Source organism: Botryllus schlosseri, chromosome 2 (genome assembly GCF_051294905.1).
Source record: "Botryllus schlosseri isolate E-star chromosome 2, Bs_hap1, whole genome shotgun sequence".
In the NCBI taxonomy this organism is placed as follows: Eukaryota; Metazoa; Chordata; class Ascidiacea; order Stolidobranchia; family Styelidae; genus Botryllus; species Botryllus schlosseri.
In genome coordinates, this window is record NC_137237.1 from 13,800,231 (window position 1) to 13,823,724 (window position 23,494).

The following is a 23,494-nucleotide window of genomic DNA, read 5'->3' on the forward strand; positions in this document are numbered from 1 at the left end:
GCACGAGTCCTTATTTCTATCTGGGTACAATTGCCTAGCGGTCACTGAAATTGACGCTATGTCGGTTACAGCAATCTGCGCTCTAAGAGTAAATTAACGTTACTGATTTGATCAGATAGTAACGTTACTGATTTGATCAGATAGCAAGGTAACTCAACGACAACCTGGCTTTAGATATACCATTTCTGGGATCACACGCGCTGTACTGTGTCTACCAAAATGCTGAACTTCGTTTTCAGAAACACCAGCTTCAGTTATGAGAAACGAAGGTTTTGAATGATTTTTCTATTAAAATAACAACATGAAAAAATAAAAACAGAAATAAATTAATTAATCGTTATTGACTTTACGTCGCCCTGGACGTAATTGAGGGTGATCTGAAAGTAAAATGAGGGATAAGTTAGGGCTTAATATCTGCGGACAAGGCATATTAAACGTACCGATTCAGACTGCAGCTCAAGTGTAATTGATTTTTTCTTCTTCCGAAGATAGGGCACGGTCACCGTGATCCCCGTCTTAAAGCGGCGGCGGCGGCGACGTCGACGTGTGCGTCGGGGACGGGGGTTAGCGGGATCAACACTGTTCAAGAGGTATGAACTAAAATTCGAGAAATTTCTGACTAAACACATTGATCAACACACCTTGGAGCTGCGTCGACCTCCCTCCCTTCTTTGGTTTCTTTTGGTAGGGGAGGGAGGTCCCAGATGATCGGAGTCCTGAACAATATAGATGATTGTTTGTATAATGAAAATGACATTGGCGCCATATTCATTGGGTTACCTTTTGACCGTTACCTCATTCTGGCAGCATGCAATCTCTTTTTAATTTGTACCACTCTACGGCGTTGCTGTTGAATGAGCTTTTGAGGAGAGGTACGTGCAGAGTAATTGTGGTCGTGGAGAACTGCTTCACCAGTCTGTACTTTACAATAACGTTTCTTATCTTGAAGTGTTGCTGGTCTCGCTTGCCGTTTGTTGGAAGCCTGAAATCAACGAATTTCAAATTAACGAATTTCATATCAACAGTGGCTAGGGTAAGGGTATGCTAATATAAACTTGACTTTAGAAGTAAATTTATAAATTCCTACTGTACCTTTGTCCTCATATATTTCGGAAAGTTCAGAAATCTTGTTGGCACCGCATTCTCCCTCAAACGTATCAACTGGCCCACACGGTAAATGGCACTTTCCGGAAAATGATCGGAGCAGATAACTGACGATCTTGATGGAACCCAGTTTTTTCTTTTTATGCTTTCTACCCATCTTCCTTTCAGCGATTCATTAGTAGGAAAGCTGCATTATACGGAGCATTGTATGAAGCAAAGCACACTAAATAGGCAATTCTTTGTTATGGGCTATGATAAAAGCAGAAGGTACATAAAATATCTTGTCTGATAAAATTATACATCTGTCACTTTCCACTCCATAGGCTTATTGTATTCAAGATTGAGGTAGCTTTCTAAAGCTAAAGCAGTTCAAAGGTAAACCTTGAAAAATATTTTTGAATAAATAAATTGACAGTTTCGCACAAAGCTATAAGGACTATAGATGAACTTGACTATGGAATTTGCAAATTCCACAGTATTTGTTTAGAATCTGAACAAGATATCCTGTTTTACCTATATGCTGATAAAAACCCATAGGCCATTAATTGAATCTTTCCTTGTATTCCTACTCTTGCCTACATAGCATAACCAAGAATTTAATACCACACTGATTATTGGCCGAACTGCTTGTACTCGATCATGGAGAAAATACAAAGAGTGAGATGGACATTATTACAGATTATTACAGATATTGATGATGAACATTACATAGCTGATATGGTGACACGGATTTCTGCTGGTAGTCTGGTCTGGTCATTTCATTCATATAACTGCAACGAAATGTTCTGCTATCAATTTACCATGACCTGTTTATTACAACTGTGACTGATCTGGCCATGTCTGGCTGCTATGCTTATTCTGTTATTCACTTACCGGTGAAAAGTTCTGGGGTATCGCCGCTTTACTATCGACTCTTCATCACTACTGCCGTCACTATTTTTTCTGTCTGCACGGCTTGTCACCGAATTGTCGTAATTTTACAAGGCCCTGTGGATATAAAGCTGTATCAGCTGTACCAGCTGTATTCAAATTGGTTGAATTAAGATATACGTATTGATAACTTATATCATTATATGCACTGCTGCACTGTGATGCTAGAAAATGTCACAAAGATCCTCGTCCAAAAAGAATGTGGATTACGAAACTATACTATCGAAGCTGGATGCACTTTCAGACAAGATGGATGATCAAAAACTACAAAATGGCCAAAAGTTCTCTGAACTCATGAAAGAAATCATAGAACTCAAAAAGAGTGCCGAATTCCTAAACGAAAAATATGAGGAGATAAAAGGTAAACTTGATACTACGAGCAAGCAACTGTCGAAGGTCGAATCGGAAAATAACTACCTGAAGAAAATTGTACACGACCTCCAAACATCCAACAGAGAGACCAATAGAGCAATAAACGATCTGGAGCAATATGGAAGAAGAGAATGCATTGAATTGCAAGGAATACCCTACCACGAGAAGGAGTGTACTGAAGATCTTGTAATGTCAGTTGCCAAAAAAGTAGATGTGACAGTCACAAAGCACGATATAAGTGTTTGTCATAGACTAGCTCAACCAACTGAAGACTATCCTGATCCTATCTTGATAGTCAAATTTTGCTCGAGAAGAGTTCGTGACATGATCTACAACAGCAGATCAATACTGCACAAAACTAAAGAAAAAATATACATCAATGAGAGCCTTACGAAGACTAACCGAAAAAGATTCAATGCATGCCTAAAATTCAAAAGAGCCAACAAGTTCAAATACATATGGACAAGGCAAGGAGTATCCTACTTGAGAAAGGACGACGAAAGCCAAATTTGGACAATCAGAAGTGATGATGATCTGACAAGGTATGACATCCCCCTAGAATGAACTGTAACCACTAATTCAGCCTTGATCAATAGATAAGAAAATGCCCGTCTTATTTCCATGTGGCTCTTGCCACAAACCATGCAAGTCAAATCAGCCTTGCATTTGCTGTGATATCTGTGACCACTGGACTCATTTGAAGTGCACCAAACTGACGACACCGCAATTCAATCTTATCGGAACTACTGATGAGTATTATTATTGCTGCCAATGCCTAAACTCGGAGTTACCATTTTCATCACTTGACAACATGCAACTAACTAGGGAATTATCTTATGTCAAAAATTTATCTAGCTCTGACCTACCTAAGGGATTCTCTAATTATTATAGTATAGAAGAATTTAATGCTCCTACTGATGATAGCCCTTATATTACTATGCTACATGCTAATGTAAGATCACTTCCTAAAAACAGTGGCTTAGTCACTTTGTTAATTTCTGAGTTTTCAAGACATCCTGACATACTTGCCATAAGTGAAACGAGATTATCTACTGTCCTTCCTTTTGACGTCCATATTGATGGATATACATTTATCAATGCAAATTCTCCCACAGTAGTGGGTGGAGTGGGGTTCTATATTAGGAACAATGTCCAATTCCATATCACTTCAGAGTTTGGCCTGAATCTTCAAGGCTGTGAAGACCTGTGGATTGAAATAACTTTGGTGAATAAAAAAAAGAGAGAAAACATCATAATAGGTGCAATCTACAGACACCCTCACCAATCGATGGCTCAATTCATAGATGCAATGGAAAACTGCTTCGAGAAGTTGACCCTACAACAAAAAACTTTTTACTTGTTGGGAGACTTCAACATAGACCTCCTTAAATCAGATAACAAATATTCTGTGGATCTGTCCAACCTAATATCATGTTTCTCGTGTCTTTCATTAATTAAAGATCCAACTAGAATAACTCATAACTCACAGACACTAATTGACCTCATATTCACCAACAATCAGGTCGAGCACCAATCCGGAATATTAAGAAGCGATATATCTGATCACTTACCAACTTTCTGTAAAATCATGAATGCTTCAGTAGGAGTGAAACACAAAATAGCCTACACTCGTAACTATAGAAATCTCTCGGAGGACAACTTCTCGAATGAACTTTTTGATGCAATAAATGACCTTGAAGTCGAAAGTAGAACTCAAACTGATGATATAAATAATAACTTTTCATCTCTAATTAATACCATCAACTCCCTAATTGAAAAACATGCACCTCTCCGCAAAAAAACTCGCAGGGAGATGAGATACGCAAATAAACCATGGCTGACCTCTGCAATCCGAATCTCAATAGCGACTCGACGCAAACTCTACAAGAGTCATTTTCTTTCCGGTGTAGATAGCAAAGTGGAACTGTATAAAAATTACACAAATATATTAACCAAATTGAAGAAAGGTGATCAAACAAAAACATGGGGGCTCTTTAATAAACTTTTTAAATCAACTGAGCAAAAAAAATTTCCAACTAAAATCAGCATAGGCAATACAACCGTAACATCTGAACTTGACATATGCAAGGCTTTCAACCAATACTTTGCAAATATTGGCAGAAACCTTGCTGACAAACATGTGCCTACCAATAACTACAAGAAATATCTCGATAAACCACAACAGAACTCTATCTTTGTCCAGCCAGTCGTTGAGAATGAAGTCATCGCGATAGTTCACTCATTTAAGAATGATACAGCCACAGGCCCAGATTGTATTCCAGTCTTTATTCTGAAAGAGATCATATATACAATATTACCTATACTCACTAAACTGATCAATAAATGCTTCGAGCTTGGGATCTTCCCTGATATTTTGAAAGTAGCCAGAGTCACGCCTGTTCTGAAGAAAGGCAATCCTAAAGATCTCACCAATTATAGACCAATCTCTATTTTGCCTATTTTTTCTAAAATTACAGAAAAATTAATACTTAAAAGGCTAACTTGCTTCGTTGAGAAATTTAGCATAATATCCAGAAAACAATTTGGTTTCAGAGAGCGTCACTCAACCCAGCATGCAGTTATAGATAGTATAAATAACATCTCTAAAAACCTTTTCAGTAATCTATCCACCATCTGCATCTTTCTAGATCTAAAAAAGGCATTTGATACAGTGGATAGATCAATACTCTTGGAGAAATTATCTCACTATGGAGTTAGGGGTAACATGTATAAGCTACTACAGTCCTATTTATGTAATAGATGGCAATTTGTTAAAAATGGTGAAGTCTCAACAGACAAGCTCGAAATTGAAATGGGTGTACCTCAAGGATCAGTTCTGGGTCCTTTCCTATTTTTAATTTATATTAATGATATAGACAATGTATCGGACTTCACAATTCAACTGTTTGCAGATGATACATCTCTCATGCTCTCATCTTGTAATACGGCTGACCTTGAGTATTCATGTAATGCAAATCTAATAAAAATATATGACTGGATGTGTAGCAATAGACTAACAATAAATACTTCAAAAACACACTGTATGTTCTTTGGTAAAGGTACTCCAAAAGACATAGTACTGAAGCTCAATAATGAAAGACTTACTTTCCAGACGTCTCTATCCTATCTTGGCATAATTATAGATAATAAGCTATCCTGGGGGGATCACATTAATTCAATTTGCATTAAACTATCGAAAGCCATAGGAATCTTAAGAAAAGTTCGTTTCCTATTACCACTTTCCACACGACTAACAATATATCACACACTCTTCCACTCGCACTTGACTTATGGGGTCGTATTGTGGGGTTCAGCTAAAGCCAAATACTTGAATCGGATCAAAAGCCTGCAGAATAAAGCAATTAAATTGACTTGTCTCGCCAATCGCAGAGATAGTGTAAATCCTTTATATAGTCGCTTGAACATCTTAAAAGTTGAAGATATTCACTTTTATGAAATAGGTAAGCTCATGCATGGCTACTACAATGAGAGCCTACCAGAAATCTTCCTAGACTATTTCACTCATATCACCAGTCACCATTCACACAATACCCGAGGCTCTTCTATGAATCTATTCATACCCCGAGAACATCCTAAGACTATCAGTTTCCAAGGTCCTCGTATATGGAACTCCATTCCACCCCATATTAAAGATAAACCACTCCATATCTTTAAACAAGTGTTTCACGAATATCTTGTAGGAAAATATGAACATTCTTAATAAATGTGTCAATCAGCGTCTCTTTGCCTAGTTTGTGTTCCTGTAGCCAGTGCAATTGTTTTATCTCGTTTATTCAGGTTACCTACTGTGATCCCACTTATTTTTTCATCTGTTTCTGATACATTGCGTATATGTTATATTTTTTGCTTGCAAATGTGTTATATTATGTGATAAGTTTCATATTACAACCATCCTTTCAGGCTGTAGCTGACTTGATGATCTCCCGATCCCTTCGCTACAGCCTGGTTCTGAATTATATATACTTTCCTTTGTATTTATCTATACCATGTTTATTATCAATGTTCATGGACCGAATAAATTCTCTCTCTCTCTCTATTACTTCTTGCATACGACTCACTGGATATCTTCTTCCGCCTTTTACTGCACCCATAGGCACAGCAAAGACTACCACTACCCCTGATGAACGTACTATCTTCGACATGTCGAATTACACGGAATATCAATATACTGGCACGAGATATTGGGCTGAAACAAATCCTGAATGTTAGAATAATTAGTCATTCAAAGCTCTATACGCATACAGTACTACAGACCCAATACGAATCAAATATATTGAAACATTAACCGCTTTTCCATAAGCCCCTGTACTAAATCAATTTACCGTGTACCCACAATGCATCTGCGCACGGGGATCACGCAAATTTGCTTAGTCGGAGATAGCAGTAGTTCGGGGCTTGGGGTATACGTATAGTTAAGGAAAAATACACTTCCGTATTTTCCCGATATTCGAGCAGGTGTTGTGCCCATAAATCAATCCAACTGCAATAAAGGCTCTCTCGATTATAAAATTTGTAGGGATGATGATTTCATTGAACAGGTCGATAAATATCGACTGCAGTTAGCTGACTTCAATCAAAGTGACGGACTTGCAATATTTTCGATCATTCAGGGCTGCGGTTTCCGTTTCCTCCGTGCGCCTGACATTTCGAGCCGTTTGTCGGCACTAAAATAAAAAAAATGGAGGCGAGTCTACTAGTTCAATAAATCGATCAATGGACGGATTATATTTTCATGTGCCCAAGGCACACACACAATGCACAATGCTATATACAAGACTCGCAATGCGATTTAATGAACAGATAGGGGGATGCCGAACGACCAACCAGTTGAGGTCTCTTGAACTGGCATCCACCTCGACCTAGTGCCCGATGTCACAGTATTCTTCGATGCTATTCTTTCTTCTTCGGTCCTTTTGAGAAGCAATTTCTTGCTCTTTTCTTTCGTTATCTGGTCTTTTTTCTGAGCATTTTTGTCGCCGTAGCATGCGGTTACATCGCTGGAAGGAAGGTGAAGTTGCAGCAAATAGATGCCAAGGCAATACGCACGAATCAATTGTGAAGTCACATATCTGAAAATCATGCCTCCAGCCTGGCTAATCCAGCCTAAGCCCGTTTAGGCCAACAGCGAGCAACACACTGCCAACACCATGCATCCTGCGACGGGATTTTGTGTGGCTCACGGACAGCTTCAGTTCAGGTCCAATCTGGACCTAAGGTATTGTGAAGTCATGTTTCTTAACTACGTCAGAACGGACCTTTGGCGTCAATATACTGTTTTATTACTGAAATATACCGCCACTGATTCAGCACACAAATAGGCCTGTATACTTTCTCTAATAATATAATCAATAATGTCAGACACAAGACACACAAAATGCACGATGCGATAAGACACAATGCGCTGTAATGAACAGATAGGCGGATTCCTAACGACCAGTAGCGGTCTCTTAAACTGGCATCCACATCGGCCTATGTCACTGTTCCTTTTTCGATGTAAGTCTCTATTCCGAGTCTCTTTCTTGCACCTTCCATTCTTTTTGTCATTGCGCTTCTTCATCGGGTATGTTTCTGGGCTTTTTTGTCGCCGCAAGAACAGAGATGCGGTGGGGCCCTACGTAGGCCCCGGATGCGGGGGAAGAGGAGCCCAGAATAACCTCAGACGGGGAATTGGACTAGAGCCGACTATAGGCGGCAGGCGCTTTTCGTCAGCACTATACGCTATCTCCCCCCCGTAAAGATTCAGATTAGAAGTAAAAGTTGCCCGCCTTTGGCTTAGGGCTGTACCATGGAAGTAAATGATGGTTCCAAAACATTCTCTCACGTCTGGCCACCACATGCAAGCCTGTGACATCAGTAATCCATTTCCCTGTGACTGTTGGAACGTTGCCAAACACTTGGTGGGGTGTAATTTTATTGAGTCATCTCAAACGCAGACTACAGTAAGTTTAAATCTCAATTAACGATTCGCTGATGTGAATTACTCTGTCTTTATACTAAAGTCGTAGACCACTACAATGTCACGCGGTTTACAATCATATTTGAAATTTGCCAAAACAAACCTTACGTAAAATCCCTACCGCGACAAAATTTGGCCAACGACAAAATTGTGTATTACGGCGTACTCGTGGATTGCAGCCGTTATCAACTTCATACATTTTGTTATCTGCAATTGTTGTCTGCAATTGTAGGTAAATTGAAGCATTGCCTATGAGCTGAGAGATATTTACTGTCCAACCTAACTTTCGCTATAACAAGATAGCGAACTAGAAGACAAATGCGAAAAATTTCAACGAACAACCAAATCCAGGGTAGACCAAGCCAAATATGCCGCGAAAGTACAGTGCGGATTGCGGATAGTTTCAATGTTCAGTTTATCCATCAGTATTTTCTTTCACACTTGGCATATGGCATATTTTCATAAATACCATATCGCAAGACAGCTATTATACCAGAAGGTATAGTAATGTAATATATAGATCGGGAGTAGGCTAGTTGCGGTAAAGCGTTTCACTCCAACGGATTCGGGTCCCGAAATGCAAGGATTGGGGTTACGGATCAACGGATAGCTCTTTACATTTCACGAGCTTAGCGTAACGTTCGTTGCCGTATATTCGAATGATTTGAAGCGAGAAGAAGTAGGGATACGCTTGACTACAATAGTTACGCGTGCGTGGTACCCCATAATGTCTCTTATCGAAATGGCTATGAATGCCCACCATTTCAATGCCGAAGATTCAGCCAGCAGACGCACCGAAAACTGTAAGTACGATATTCATGCTCGTAGTAGAATCTAAAGATTAACCATCAAGAGTTCGATATCTTTCCATCAGCAAACATTGATTTTGCCTTATTTTGAGGTGAGATGGATATCTAATATTACATCAATTCTGACGTGATTAATACATGGCGTATGTAAACTATACTACAACTACAAGCAATTACAACTATTTGCGTAGTACCGAATACTGATAGTAATTTGGCCTTCTTGGATGGCATGTATTAATGAGCAGAAGTATACAATTTTATAGATTTGTCCATGACATGTTCAATTGTTCATATATGTAGTTTAAAAGAGATTATGATCGCGATAACAGCGAATTGATATGGTAAAATATATTAGTTTACAAGTAGAACTCAAATATGTGACATAATGTAGCGTTTATATACGTGTAACAGTTTCTGGATCGATATCGCCTATATACGGCGACTTTATTAAATTTCCACGTGAATCTGTGTGTGCATATGACCGTCACTGCTGATTCGAACAAGAGAAGTCATCTCACTGTACCACCCTGTACGTTACATCACGATCATCAATACATCACATCGTGCCTATTGTTCGCTATATAGACGTCGACAGGTCCTCTTTTTTGAGATGGTGGCAAATATTGAATTTTTATCAGCATCTACTACTTTCGTCGAACTTGTATAAATATAGCTGTGTATCGAAGGCATCCGGCAAATGAGATAATTTTTCTTATTCAACTCGTCGTTCGTGTTTTGAGAAAAACACTTGCTTGAACAGATTGCAAAGTATAGCTCATGCCCTCCATTTCTTACAAATGTGAATTGTGGCATATCATCATAACCTACTGCTGTGGTGGATCGTTTGCGGTGCATAGCTCCGTGCCAGGATCATATATAAATGTATAGTGGTCGTCTTTACGGAAGAACTCGGGTATTTTCATGCATTGAATCCGTGGTGGTCACTGATCTCCCATCTCACAATATCTTCATTGTGATTTTACCAGCATAAACGCACTCGTTGCTAGAGTGATGTGTGCAACGCACGTAGCACGTTCGTTCATCTTCATTTTTTCGTTATTCAAATCTGTTTGCAGGAAAGCCTAGCCCGTCACAAATTGTTTTGAAATTCACCGGAACGAATAGACCTGAGTAATACGAAGTTTTTCAAGGTCATATTGCGGTGATGATTGGGATCTATGATGAATCATATGCGTGAAAACGTATTGGGAGTAGCAGGTATAATAGACAAGTTAGTGGAAGGTGTGGCATTGAGTGCCTGATTGTGAAATATTGCTATTAATTCCATTGGCAATACAACTAACTAAATTAGTTAGCAATATGGTTACACCTGTTCTCCATGCGCAATAAATATGGAATGGCTTTTCGTGAATTCGGTTACACCCCATAAGTGAGTGTAGGTGTGGGAGACTCGAACAATGCGGGTCGTGTTCATGGGTATTCGTGCATAAAATAAATTGTGAATGGACTCGTGAAATAATATAGAGGATTCCAAGCGTCTACAATGACATGTCGAGTCGACGTGGCAAGCTTTCACTCAAGATTTCTTTCCGGAACCCAATATATAACATATAATTTGCGATCTGCAACAAAGTAAAAGATTCGGAATTCGCACAGATCCTGAGAAGAAATAAGACCCGTGACTACTATGAAGTAGAATGTTGGTTATCTTATACTGATTAATGATTATTATCATAATTCTGATCACACATATATGGGTAATTGGGTAATGTTTGGCGACGAAGATGTGACATCACAGACAGGCCAACTATACTATGTAAACTATCTTTTGAACGAGATGACGGTAATTCCGATACTGCAACAGCAATGCGTTGCGGGATGATTGTGACTGAGCTCTACTCATGCGTATGAAGGAAAGGAATATTGATGTAGGCTCCAACCGCCCCCTATAAGCTGCCTACTAATAACGCCGAGCATAGAACTAGCCTACCGGAATGTAGGCCTGCAGGACACTCATAATTCCACACACTCACAAAGCCATATGTCCCCATAAGCCTGTATGAGTATTGTCGAAGTCACGTCACGATAATCGTGCGGAAAAAGAAAGCGAGGGCTTTCCTTGTCGTTTTTGAATTCAGAAGTAAATTCATATTTGTCATCATAATCACAATTATCGGTGGCTCTAATATTTTTATCAGCTCAAGACACAATGTATACAATGCGATACAAAGACACATGTTATTGACAGTCAGGAAAATCTTGAAACGACTAGGTGCGCGCATCAAACTAGCAAATCGGTGATGATTACTGACTTTTGGACTCAAACGTCTCTGGTAGGCTGGTATCAGTCCAGCCTTGTGCCGACTTTGTCATTTTTAGACTGTTTACGCGTGAGATCAATTCGCATGTAGCCTAAACTGTTGTGCCTAACATTAACAATATCAAAAGGGATTGAGGGAGGGGACAGTCATCGAGCATGTCCAGTGTCCACATTCAAGTCGAAGTACAAACAATTTCTACTGAATCAATACTAGTTATCCCTCTAGTTTACCGGACCAGGACCACGACGTGACATATCGATCTCGCATTCCGACACATGCCACTTTTTTTTCACCTGTCCTTTTATATTACCTTTTTTACTTTTAATTCAGTGTGCATGCCTCCTTTTATAAATCGCCTAGGCCAGGTGGGTGTCTGATTAGTAATAAATTGAATTGAATTGAATTGAATAGTGAAAGAAGAGTTTTTCGATTACTGAAATTATACGACCATTGCAGTAACAACTAGATTTATAGTTTCTGTACTTTTTTCAGCCGTGAAATCCTTGAAACCTCGATTAATCATATGACAGCATTCAAAACATGCAGTAAAAAACCACGCATCTTAGTGAAGTCTCTGTGAAGTCATAATGTGATAATAACCCAGCATGGTCACAAGTGTATCTGAAATAGGTTCTGCCGAGATCGAGAAACACAAAATTATCTTCAGTGTGGCGCAGAACACGCATTATTTTCTTTGTGGTCGTATATTTGAACTTTACTCATGATATCTTATGACATCGCAATGAATGATACCAAAGTCGCAACCTAACACTCCTTTCGGCATGGAATCATTAGCGTACTCGAATTTGTCCAGTTCTATACTAAGTCCTTCAATAGCAACCGCTGGCGTAGTGAAGTCGACTGCACGCACCCAAGCATTTGTTATCAGAAAACATTGCGTAAGCTTCACAGATTGTAGGTTTCAGGTATTTCGTACAATAATTTTAATGATACAGAATTCGAATCACGAGACACTCCGCGAAATCGAGTCGGCATACGTGGAACACAGTTTTTTGCTTGTTTTGAATCACTTATTTGGATAGGAATAGATCAGTAAATATGAAGAGGGGGAGTATGCCAAAAGTATAAACTGGCTGTTAAACACTCCACTATATTGCGTAGGCCTATACTGTATTTGAAGTGGCAATTCACAAACCCAGGCTGTTCCCATTCGATAAATTTCATGGAAACGTTATTAACAAAATTGAACGCCCAAACAATTACAGAATCTAGTGTCGAATCCAGAGTCTAGTTTGTGTTAACTATTGCCTCCTAATCCTGCTATACCAGGATTATAGGCTGGATCAGTGAACTCTTGAGAAAAAAATAATTCCGGCTGTTTCGGACTGGCAGTTGCTGTGTTCGATTCATTTATTAAAACTTACATAAGCTTTTCTATATCCTCCTTGCAGCATTAATGGCCGACCAACCAAAGGCAAAATCACCCATGATGCACAGAAATTGACCTGTTGTAAACGCACCTCTGCTGACAGTACGACCAGAAACGTCACCTATACAATACTAAAATGAACTATGACCAGCTTATTCTATTGATATAGTTACGACCGTTGATATCAAGTTAGTCATTATTCAAGTACCTGTAGAGAACAGCTTATGATATCTGAATATTGGTAGCTAATTGGACACTGCGAAGAAATTCTGCATTAAAAAAGATGAACGTTGCCAAAACAGTAAAGCTCGATATCTGATTTAACAGGATAAAATTGGTCCGTGGTTGTTATTCAAGCCGAGATACAACACCCTCGCAAATGATCGAATAGGCCTACAGTGTTGTCAACAGACATGATCAAGCCAATGAAAATAAACAAACAACTGCCATCACCCCATAATTTGGACGATGATTCGAGTACTCGAAGCCAAATACTCAATTCGGAATAGAATCACTCGGGTACTAGATTTTCCCCAGCCCTAGTAGTATTATGCATTTCCCACATTAGCATGGCACGGTGCATACGCAACGCATACGCTATAATAAGGAGAGAGAAAGGGAGACGTAGTCAATTTGTAGGCGCGAATGCGACACTGTGCAACCGACAAAATCGCAACCAGTTCTGGAACATATTAGACACCGCTTAGGATTTTGAAATGAAGGTGTGACATTAACACCAATGGTTCAGAAGAGGTACCATTGTGTGACGACTATTTTGTTATTTCGAACTATTCAATGTTTTTCAATCGTGAAGACGTCGCAAAAGAAAAACATTGGCAATGCGAGATATACATTCATCTCCATAACACCGACGGAGTTGGATGCCGCTTGTGCTATTATGTTATTCGAATGGCACTTGCTCTTTTACTGGTTACTCCATCATCTATATATTATGATTGGCGCATGAATTGTTATTATTCCGGGAGATAACTTCGCATGAGCCTTTGACTTTTGGGACGCCATGACGTTCAAGTGCTGGCTATGTAGGAACGGGCTACATGTATTTATTCTACACTGGGCAGTGTTAGGGAATTTCGGCACAGTACGAAAAACATTCTAACACTGATAACATTTGTCTCGTGGTCAGGGGAGCATTTCTATGCTTGCATTCACGTATCTGCTGTCATGGAGTTGCTCTCTGATGTACGTGGCTACCTTACACCGAACTTCGACGGTCTAAGAATTGCAAGCACTATCCAGTTATACCTTTGAACTATGTAGGCTACCTATAGAATAAAATTAGCTTTTGTTGAATGTAGATACATGATGGTTACTTGCTTTGTAATGTTTATAGTCAGTGCAATTCACTGGAGAGAATTACAAGTCTTCAGCGGAGTCGATCGTTACGGTCAATGCAGGAATGCAGTCAGAATCAAGTCAGTGGAGTGTAAAAAGTGCTGAATAAAGTACGACCAAGTTACGGTCCAGTCACGGCATGGAAACATAGATGACACGGAGTTAAATCCAAATCCCAATAGCTGCTAGTAACGCATTTCTTGGGCAATATATTAAGACAATGCGCAATGGCAGAGCAAATAACAAAATGTGGCAATGCGATAGCCATAAAACAAATGGCGGAACGGCGGTGGGCGAGTCCTGGTGTAGGTTTATATTTTATAACGATCTGAAAATGCCACTATATTTTAATCAGAGTTGATACCAACGAAAGTTGTGTGGCCGTTCTGTCTTTTGTTCCTCTAATAATCTATATACCTCACAGAAGATGATGCCACTGTCTTTCAGGTTCGAGACTGAAATGAGAGGTTCCACCGAATGCGAACTCACAGTATATGTATTACTCAAAAGCAGCAGTCAAGCACACAACCCAGCGCAGCAGAAATACGATTCACAATCATGGTTCCTCTTTTTCCCGCCGGCGTGCTCTCTTAACCGGAGATCACCCAGCCTCCGGATCCGAGCGGTTACAGTTAATTATATATTTTGTACTTTTAATCGACTACATCTAACTTTTCGATAATAGACACTTACGTGACCTTGACACGAACCAATCAGGTTGCAGCAGAATGTAAACAAAGAACAAGGCCGGGCCAGCTTACTATGAGCTCTTATGGGAAATGGTTGAAAAATGAAGGTTTTAAGCAAATTTACGTTGAATTGGCGATGACTGGCCTTATCTAGCATGCCAGAATAGTATCAAGAATCAGTTTGATATGTTACAACATGACATCCTCTGCTGGGGCGCTGCAAGTAAAAATGCACTCAAACCACTGCAAAAACTACAGCATAGCGTACTCCGTATCATAGCTAAGGCCCCAGAGGGGCCTGGTTGTCCATCCAACAAGTCGCTGCTAAAGAGATTCGGTGTCCTAAAAATAGATGACATGCAGAAACTAGAAATCGCCAAGTTTATGTATCAGTTCCACTGCGGTCATTGTCCCGAATATTTCAATGACTTCTTTACCTCGGAATCAAAGCGCACAAGTACAACACACGCGCGTCCACGTCGTCCAAATATCAATATCAATAGCTAGGGCCCCAAAGGGGCCTGGCTGCCCATCCAATAAGTCGCTGCTGAAGAGACTCGGCGTCCTAAACATAGAAGATATGCGGAAACTAGAAATCGCCAAGTTTATGTATCAGTTTCACTGCGGTCGTTGCCCCGAATATTTCAATGACTTCTTTACCTCTGAATCAAAAGCGCACAAGTAGGCTACAACACACGCGCGTCCACGTCGTCCAAATATCATATGATCGACCGAAAAGATCATCGCTCTATCAAATATGCCGGACCTAATGTGTGGAACAGTGTCCCGCCGGCCATCCGGCAGTCGACGAGCATGTCCACATTCAAGTCGAAATACAAGCAATTACTACTAAATAAATACAGTCCATCCTCAAGATTACCGGACCACGACTGACCTATCGATCTCGCTTCCCATGACATGCCACCCTATTTATTGTCGCTTCCTTTTTCTATACTATCTTCTTTACTTTCATTCAGTGTGCATGCCTCTTCTTTACATCGCCTAAGCCAAGGTGGCTGTCCGATTCCATAGACAACTCCTAGTCGCTTCGACATCTTCCTTTCTTTTCATTGTATCGCATTTTTTGTGGTGTATTGAACTGATAAAATTGCTAATAAACCAATGATGATGATGATATCATATGATCGACCGACAAGATCATCGCTCTATCAAATATGCCGGACCTGATGTGTGGAACAGTATCCCGCCGGCCATCCGACAGTCGACGAGCATGTCCACATTCAAGTCGAAATACAAGCAATTACTGCTAAATGAATACTAGTCCATCCTCAAGATTACCAGACCACGACCTGACCTATCGATCTCGCCTTCCATGACATGCCACCCCATTTCTTGTCGCTTGCTTTTTTCTATGCTATCTTATTTACTTTTCATTCAGTGTGCATGCCTCCTCTTTACATCGCCTAGGGCCTAGGTCAAGGTGGTCGCCTGACTCCACAGACTACTCCAAGTCGCTTCGTCACCTTCCAATCTTTTCATTGTATCGAACTTTTGCGATGTATTGAACTGATAAAAATTGCTAATAAACCAATGATGATGTATTATAGCGGTGGTCTCCTCACAGCGGTCTCCTCACAGCGAGAGAGATACAGATTCTTTTTCGCCTTCACCATTGAGACGCTTTGACGACTGAGATGCGATACGACCGCACGGTCACTTAGTCTGCAACCCCGATTTTCTCCTCCATGCTATCCGTGGATGCTGAGCGCCAAGCACGATAGCTGCGGATACCAGTCATAAATAAATTCTTATGGGTCGTCAAAACCTGGATAACGCACTGACAGTGCACAAATCTGGGGTTTGTGTTAGTACATCCCACGCAGGAGATATGTATAGGCTATTTTCAACGGCATATGGATCTGGCGACCCTGAGATGAATATGACAGCTTAGCAATAGAACAGTGATTCTATGCCTTTTTATAGCCCAGTGCCCCCTTTCAGAAATGTGACGATATATAGCACCCTTCCTCGTATTACAAGGCCCGTAGTTAATATGACGATTGTCGATACGGATAGGCTGTAGGGTAGGCCTACCACCTACTACATTAACGCTTTGCACAACTATAGGATGCGTAGGGATGGTGTGAACGTGAGGTTCACGTTCGGGTTCTGTGTGTGAACTAGAGATATTTAAAACTAGATATCATTGGTGTGAACCTTAGAAATTTAGAGGTTCACGCGTTCACAAACGAACCTCGGTAGGTTCTGCACTGTGAACCTTTTTCATATATTACAATTTTCACTTCATTATAACATCTTTGGTTGAAAGTTATTGCATGTCAACTGCGAGCCACTCTATGCGTGGCGCTGGCAGCATAAAAAAAATCAACACTGAACGACCATGCACCTTGAAAATCTCAAAAATTCTACTTTCTTAATTACAAATGTTTGCTCGAAATATCCAGCTTTCCATTTGTGAATATTTAGTGACTCTCTGATGTGAGCTTGACCCGCAATCACACGAGATCAAGAGGGAAATACGCTACATGTAGGTACTCAATTTAGCCAGGGATATCTCTGACTTAGCGAATGATGCTTATTCAACCAATCAATGAAACTGATATCGTTGTCAGATGCAAAAAAATGTAGCTGCCGTACGGGGTCAATCTTGATTTCATGTGTTTATTGTAACATAAAAAAATCCGTGCGATTGGGGCGTTGGCTACTGCTGTATAAATTTTTAATGAAGTAATATCGGTTGCAAGTATAGAAACCCGTTTTACACTCCGCTCAATATCAAGCAATTTCAAGCAATAGCAATACTCAGGCGCCGAATACATTGTACGGTGTGGCCTAGACCGTTGAGGCGTATATTTCCTCGCAAGTCCTCGTCGAAATTGTTGGCAAAGCGACGTAAGATATGGATTTCATGGGACTATTATATCATTTGATTGCTCCAGTTGATACATTTGGCGTCGTTTAAAACGTCAATATGTATAGGCTACTTCAGCGTTGTGGCATTATGTGGTCAAAAATATAAGCTATCACTTTACTGAAATGTAGGGCTGGAATCAGCAATATGGCGTCACATGACGTCATGGGGTTCACGTTTGCGTTCACACAGAACCTTTCAAAAAGCTTCACGCTCACACGAACCTGAACCTTTCAGAGGTTCACACCATCCCTAATTTTCCAATGTCGATTTCGCAGTCTCGGTCGCAGTCACAGTCTCCAGTTTCGAGGCCAAAATCTACTATGTCGTTCCGAGACCGAGATTCCGAGGCTTCTTTCGTCTTAGTTCTTCAAATACCATTCAAAATGATGCGTTGGATTCAATACGGCCCAATCTATAAGATAACAACGGCGTATGTGTCTAAACCCGCTGACCTTTCCGGTTAGGCTATACAGTATACTATACACCTTATCTCGAGTTATAGTCACATCTGCAGATTGTTAGTTAGGTCAAGTGCGAACATGAATCGTGTTGAATTTTTGCTCCGTACGCCGTTTATGCAATTTCCTTTAGTTTACAGCAGGAGTGTCAAACTCAACTTACCACGCCATGACGCACCAAGACATTTGAAGTTATAGGCCATGTAACATGCGACTCCGGGAAGTGTGCCAGAACGATCGGCAGAGAGAAGACCTTGGCCGAAAAGGACTGCCCAGTGCCCATGTGCTAACCGGAAACTTCGATGTATATACAATACATATATATTTGTTTAATTGTCCATAGGTGCCTAAATGGCTGGCGCCGAATGTTCCTGTCCTGGCAATATGAGCCCTACAAGACAAATGCCATCTCGAGGGAACATTATTTGCAAGCAAAAAACACCTATTTGGAATCGTGTACGTCTTTTAGTACGGTTGGGCGATATCAATATCTTTTGACATAGCAGATAGAAGGTCACGAAATAGCATCATGTAACGAAGTCATTATACCAATGTAGAGTTACCATATTTTGGAGTCGGGAAAGGAGGACACTTTTTCAAAATTTTGAAACCCAGAATTCCGGAGAAAAATCTAGAGAAAATGGTAAATTTTTCTCACTTCGTGGAAAAGGTAGGACCCTAAATAATAATTAAACATATTCGGGGGTACCGGTAAATCTAAATCCGTGAGCAAAGAGAGGATAAAAACTGATAGCAATATATCTCCAATTCCCGATCAAATTGACCTATTCAATCATGAATTATAGAAAGCTTGTCGCGCGTTTAGCTGGAACAAGCTCACTCACTAAACGGACACCCAATATAGATGATAAGTATCGGCATAAAGCGTATAGCCTGAGGGGGGTATGGGAGGCTAAGGCCTCCAGACGTTCGGTTTATCACCCCCGGTTCATCAACGTTTTTTGTGAGTGGGGGGAGGGCGGGCTGACGAAGTGCTGTTACGGTCCTGCAGGTATGAACTACTATACTTCGTATTTTCTTCCGAATAATTTAAAATACGTACGGAAACAGCTAATTCATGAGTCTTTCTTAAGATTCCATCTTGTCTAAGTGACTTCTTGGCTTTAGCGATATTCCGAACAATTTTGAACATATGCCTCTGTAATGTTATTGCCTCGAAATACGGATTGCTGGGCTTGACACTACCAACGTTTTTTCATAAGATTAGGTGGACCTGGTGGATAGATATTTTTGAAACTCCAGGTGAAACTGTCAAGTTTTAAAATTTAAATCCCTGCGAAAGCAAATTCATCTCATGCAGAGTAGAAAATACAGTTTTCGTCGTTAATTTTCCTTTCCTTTTCGCGATCTGTTCAAGACAGTCATGGTAAGTCGGGATGGCAACACTCAAAGAATTAGTCACCAATAAGCAAATAGAGATGGTGTGACGAAAGAGCTAAGTAGCTAAATTAATATGTAACAGTACCATATCAGTAATGTTCCCACTAATTTTTCACGAGTCTGCGCGCACTAACCAACTCACTGCGCTGTCCATTGGACAACAGTGCGTAACGACTAAAAAAAGGGTCATCAGTTCGGTCTTGTGAGCGGCACACGTTTTTTTCTGTGCGTGACGACTTGTTGAGAACCCCTGCCTTATTCGGTCCCCGCTGGCTAAAAATAAGAGAGAAAAAAGAGAAACACTGCTTTAGCTATACGCCGACTTGGACAACTAGTACATTTTCAGCGTTTCCAAGTTAGATTAAAATTAGAATTAGAGCCCCACAGCTTTTTTGAAATTGAATTAGAATTAGAATTAGGAGCTTCACAGCTTTTTCCAAATTAGATTAGAATTAGAATTAGAATTACTGAATTCGCAAAAACTTGGAAATTGAATGAAATTATGATTGATAAATAAATACAGCTAAAATCAAGTTCATTTCAAATCACAGTGCATTCACATAACCAAGAGAATGGTGAGCGTCTGCACATCAAGCTTGGCTCGTTTTGCACGATACCAGGGGTCACTAACACGCGGCTCGCGAGGTCACATTTTGCGACGATCTGATTTGTGATTTCGGAAGAATGCGAAATAAAGTATTTACACATGCTGAAGCAATCATCCTCTTTTTCTGGTGCAGCTGAGGCGGGAATATCTAGAGCTTCTATCCTCGAAAGAAGTTCTACAAATCCCTGAGTTGAGGGCATGAAAGTGAATAAGCCTGTGTTAGCTATCTCTTTTTCTTTGCTGTCGTTATGTTTGTGATCGAAACTAGCATGTTGCTCGCAGACTACTAGCTATTATGCCAGCATAGCTATTATTCGTCACAAAAACTACTATGACTGTATACGGTGTAAGCAATGCGATGACAGCTTGGCACTGAATTTCCCTGCGTGAGAGGGATATTCTCGCTACAAAATGCGTAGGAAAAAGAGGCATTTTCAGGAAAATTGTATATTAGATTAAAATTAAAATTAGAGCACAGGAACATTTCACAAATTAGACTAGAATTAGAACTAGAGCAGGGGTTCTCGAACTGGGGGGCGCGGGAGGCTCTCAGGGGGGGCGCGAGAAATTTTTGTCAATTTTGTCAATGTCTGTATAAATTGTGACTAAACATGTGTTTCATAGCCATTCTGAAGATACGATTATTGAAGATTAAACTTAATTCGTATTCTAGAAAACTTGCCAAACTCAAACTACAGCAGTCGCGCTGAACGGAGTATAGGCTGACTTCAACTTCATTTGAGCAAATTTTTGATATTCTTTGAAGATTTAGTGAAATTCCTACGTGCAAGTCATTCATTACTTTATAGCTTTGGCAGTAGCCTAAATCTCTGTGCGCTAGGTAGCTGTTGTTGATAGCTGGCGAACTGCACTGCCCAAGACAGACTTAGATGCAATATAGGTTGCCCGGTTTCGCCCTCAATTTGGCTATAAATCAACACAATTTAATTCATTTCCAAACCTGATCAAATTTAGCATGGCAGGACAGAACGACGCCGTGCTCTTTGTAGTCACTACCAGCATCAGGATTATTCTCAGTGCAACCTACCTTGAAATTAATTGATGTCCTTTTCAATGTTCTTTTTTGTTATTTTCAAACAAGTTTGGGGAGGTTTGTCAGCAATGTAAAAGACTAAACAACTGGAATGCGGATTCAAAACTGGCGTAAGATATACCTTATGTATTCTATTAGATCAGGGGTGGGCAGCCCGTACGGCCGCACACGGCCGTAGAAGGGAATTTGTGCGACCGTCGACGCCTAATTCAATTGGTATGTGTTGGCAGCCGTAGACATGCAAATTGCAATTACGAATTCACTCTCGAATTTTCGAGAGATTTTATTTAATCTTGAAATTTTCTTCGTGCTCCACGCAATTCAACAAGACTTCATTTTTCGATTTTAATGCAGTAGCGCCCTTTTTAATTGGAGCAGGAATGGGAATCCTCAAGAAATAACAATTCATTCGCGGCTCTGAAAAATTTTCGCGCTTGGCGCAACAATATCCACTCCCAGCAACTATTCATAACATTGCCACTCGCGATTTCGGTGCGTACAATAGGCCGCTGTGAAAAGTAGAATAGTCCGGAGTTCACCGGGAATGGATATGAACAGTTTACGATAGGTATTTTGCGTCCAGATCGTTCATTGCGGCTATGCCCTGGAATGCGGCCTCAGGCTACATAAGTAATCGAAATGCGGCCATGATTAGCAGGAAGGTTCCCCACCTCGATATTAGATGATGTGCTCTTTTTGACATGACGATAAATGTAAGGGGGGTCAGGGGGGCGCGATTTTTTTGACCATCGCCAAGGGGGGGGGCGCGTGTCAAAAAAGGTTGAGAACCGCTGAACTAGAGCATAAGGACATTTCACAAATTAGATTAGAATTAGATTACTGGAATTTCGCTATAATTTAGTGAAATTAGACAACTAAAATTATCTAGTTGTCCAAGTCTGGCTATACGTAGCTAATGGCAATATGTTTCGTTCGAGGTTTCTGAATAAGAAACTGCATCTCGATTGTACCCAAGACAATGTTGGTAGGTCCGTGAATGGGCCTCACGCACCGTTTTTACCTCTTGTTGTTTCGCGGGCCATATTACCAGTCGATTTTGCAATCTGAGCTGTAGGTAGGCTATCACTGTCTTTGCCGTAATCTTAGTTATTTTAGATTAGGGTTACCGTATTTCTGTGACCCAAATTATGGGCACTCTTCAGCGCCCACTAGTGGATTTCAAAATGAGTTATGAGCACATTGTCTGTCAATATGACGTCACACTAGCAAAACTTTCCTCATAGATCAGAGGTGGTCACGATCAGGTTCAGGATTATGTGGCTACGTGTTGTGTAACCGGGACCGGAACCACATTTTTCAGCCCCTTTCCGCCCAAATAAACAATGATTCTGAGTCTACCATGGTAATCGATGCAACTTTTGTGAGGGCTTGCTATGTGAATCTGGTTTCTATATGCATCTTGTCGCTAAATTTTTTGAATGAATTCGGTAAATAATATTGGTTTTTCCATAGCGGTAGAGCTGGTGGGGGATGATGAGTTCGATAATACAGGGAGCAAAATTGTACATTGATAGGTCATTTTCATGACCCCCCGACAAGATTGTTTATCACCCTTACGCTGGTGCGCACCATGGAGCTGGAGTGGAACACCCCACATCCACTGGTTTCCAACCTTTTATGATCGCGACTCCATCTCCAATTTGAAAATGTTCCGTGGCCGACATCAAGATTCGACGAGCTGATTACTAAAAGAAGTCAGCACCTTTGCTCAGACTTACTCACGGGCTATTTTGGAAGCTGATTACGTTCAACATCTTCGCGAACCCCAGAATAAAGGCAATCGACCCCCACGTTTGGAACCACTATCTTTGAATAAAGCATTTAAACGGCCTCAACGATCTCTAGTAAATGAAGGTTGTTTTTATTTTTATTTTATTGCAGTTTTTGCGAGGGTGATAGTACCGATAATAATATCAATAAATGTGATAGTAAATCGCGCGGGGCGCGAAGAAAAATATCACGTAGCATAAATATTCTCAAAAATAATGTTTTTACGTTGATTTACGAAAAAATGATGAGCCTTCGTCAAACCTTCAAAATTCCGGATATTTGGCCTATTTTAGAAATTCCTCCCGGACGCAAGTTCGAACAGTGAAATTCCGGAGAGAGAAAGATATTTTAGATAGAATCTTGCAAATTCTCAATTTG

General features: G+C 40.4%; 1 protein-coding gene and 1 long non-coding RNA gene across 2 annotated transcripts; both read right to left on the minus strand.

Moving 5' to 3' along the window:
* Positions 1-619: 619 nt before the first annotated feature.
* Positions 620-3,438, minus strand: LOC145459717 (THAP domain-containing protein 2-like). Its single transcript, XM_080338272.1, has 5 exons — positions 3,432-3,438; positions 1,978-2,050; positions 1,093-1,291; positions 795-982; positions 620-716 (listed from the first exon to the last, which is right to left on the minus strand). Exons 1-5 carry the CDS (start codon positions 3,436-3,438, stop codon positions 620-622), a joined length of 564 nt encoding a protein of 187 aa, XP_080194398.1.
* Positions 3,439-4,399: 961 nt separating this feature from the next.
* On the minus strand, positions 4,400-6,667 carry LOC145433688 (uncharacterized). Its single transcript, XR_013913170.1, has 2 exons — positions 5,988-6,667; positions 4,400-4,696 (listed from the first exon to the last, which is right to left on the minus strand). It is a non-coding gene; the product is annotated as an uncharacterized LOC145433688 (long non-coding RNA).
* Between the last annotated feature and the right edge of the window lie 16,827 nt (positions 6,668-23,494).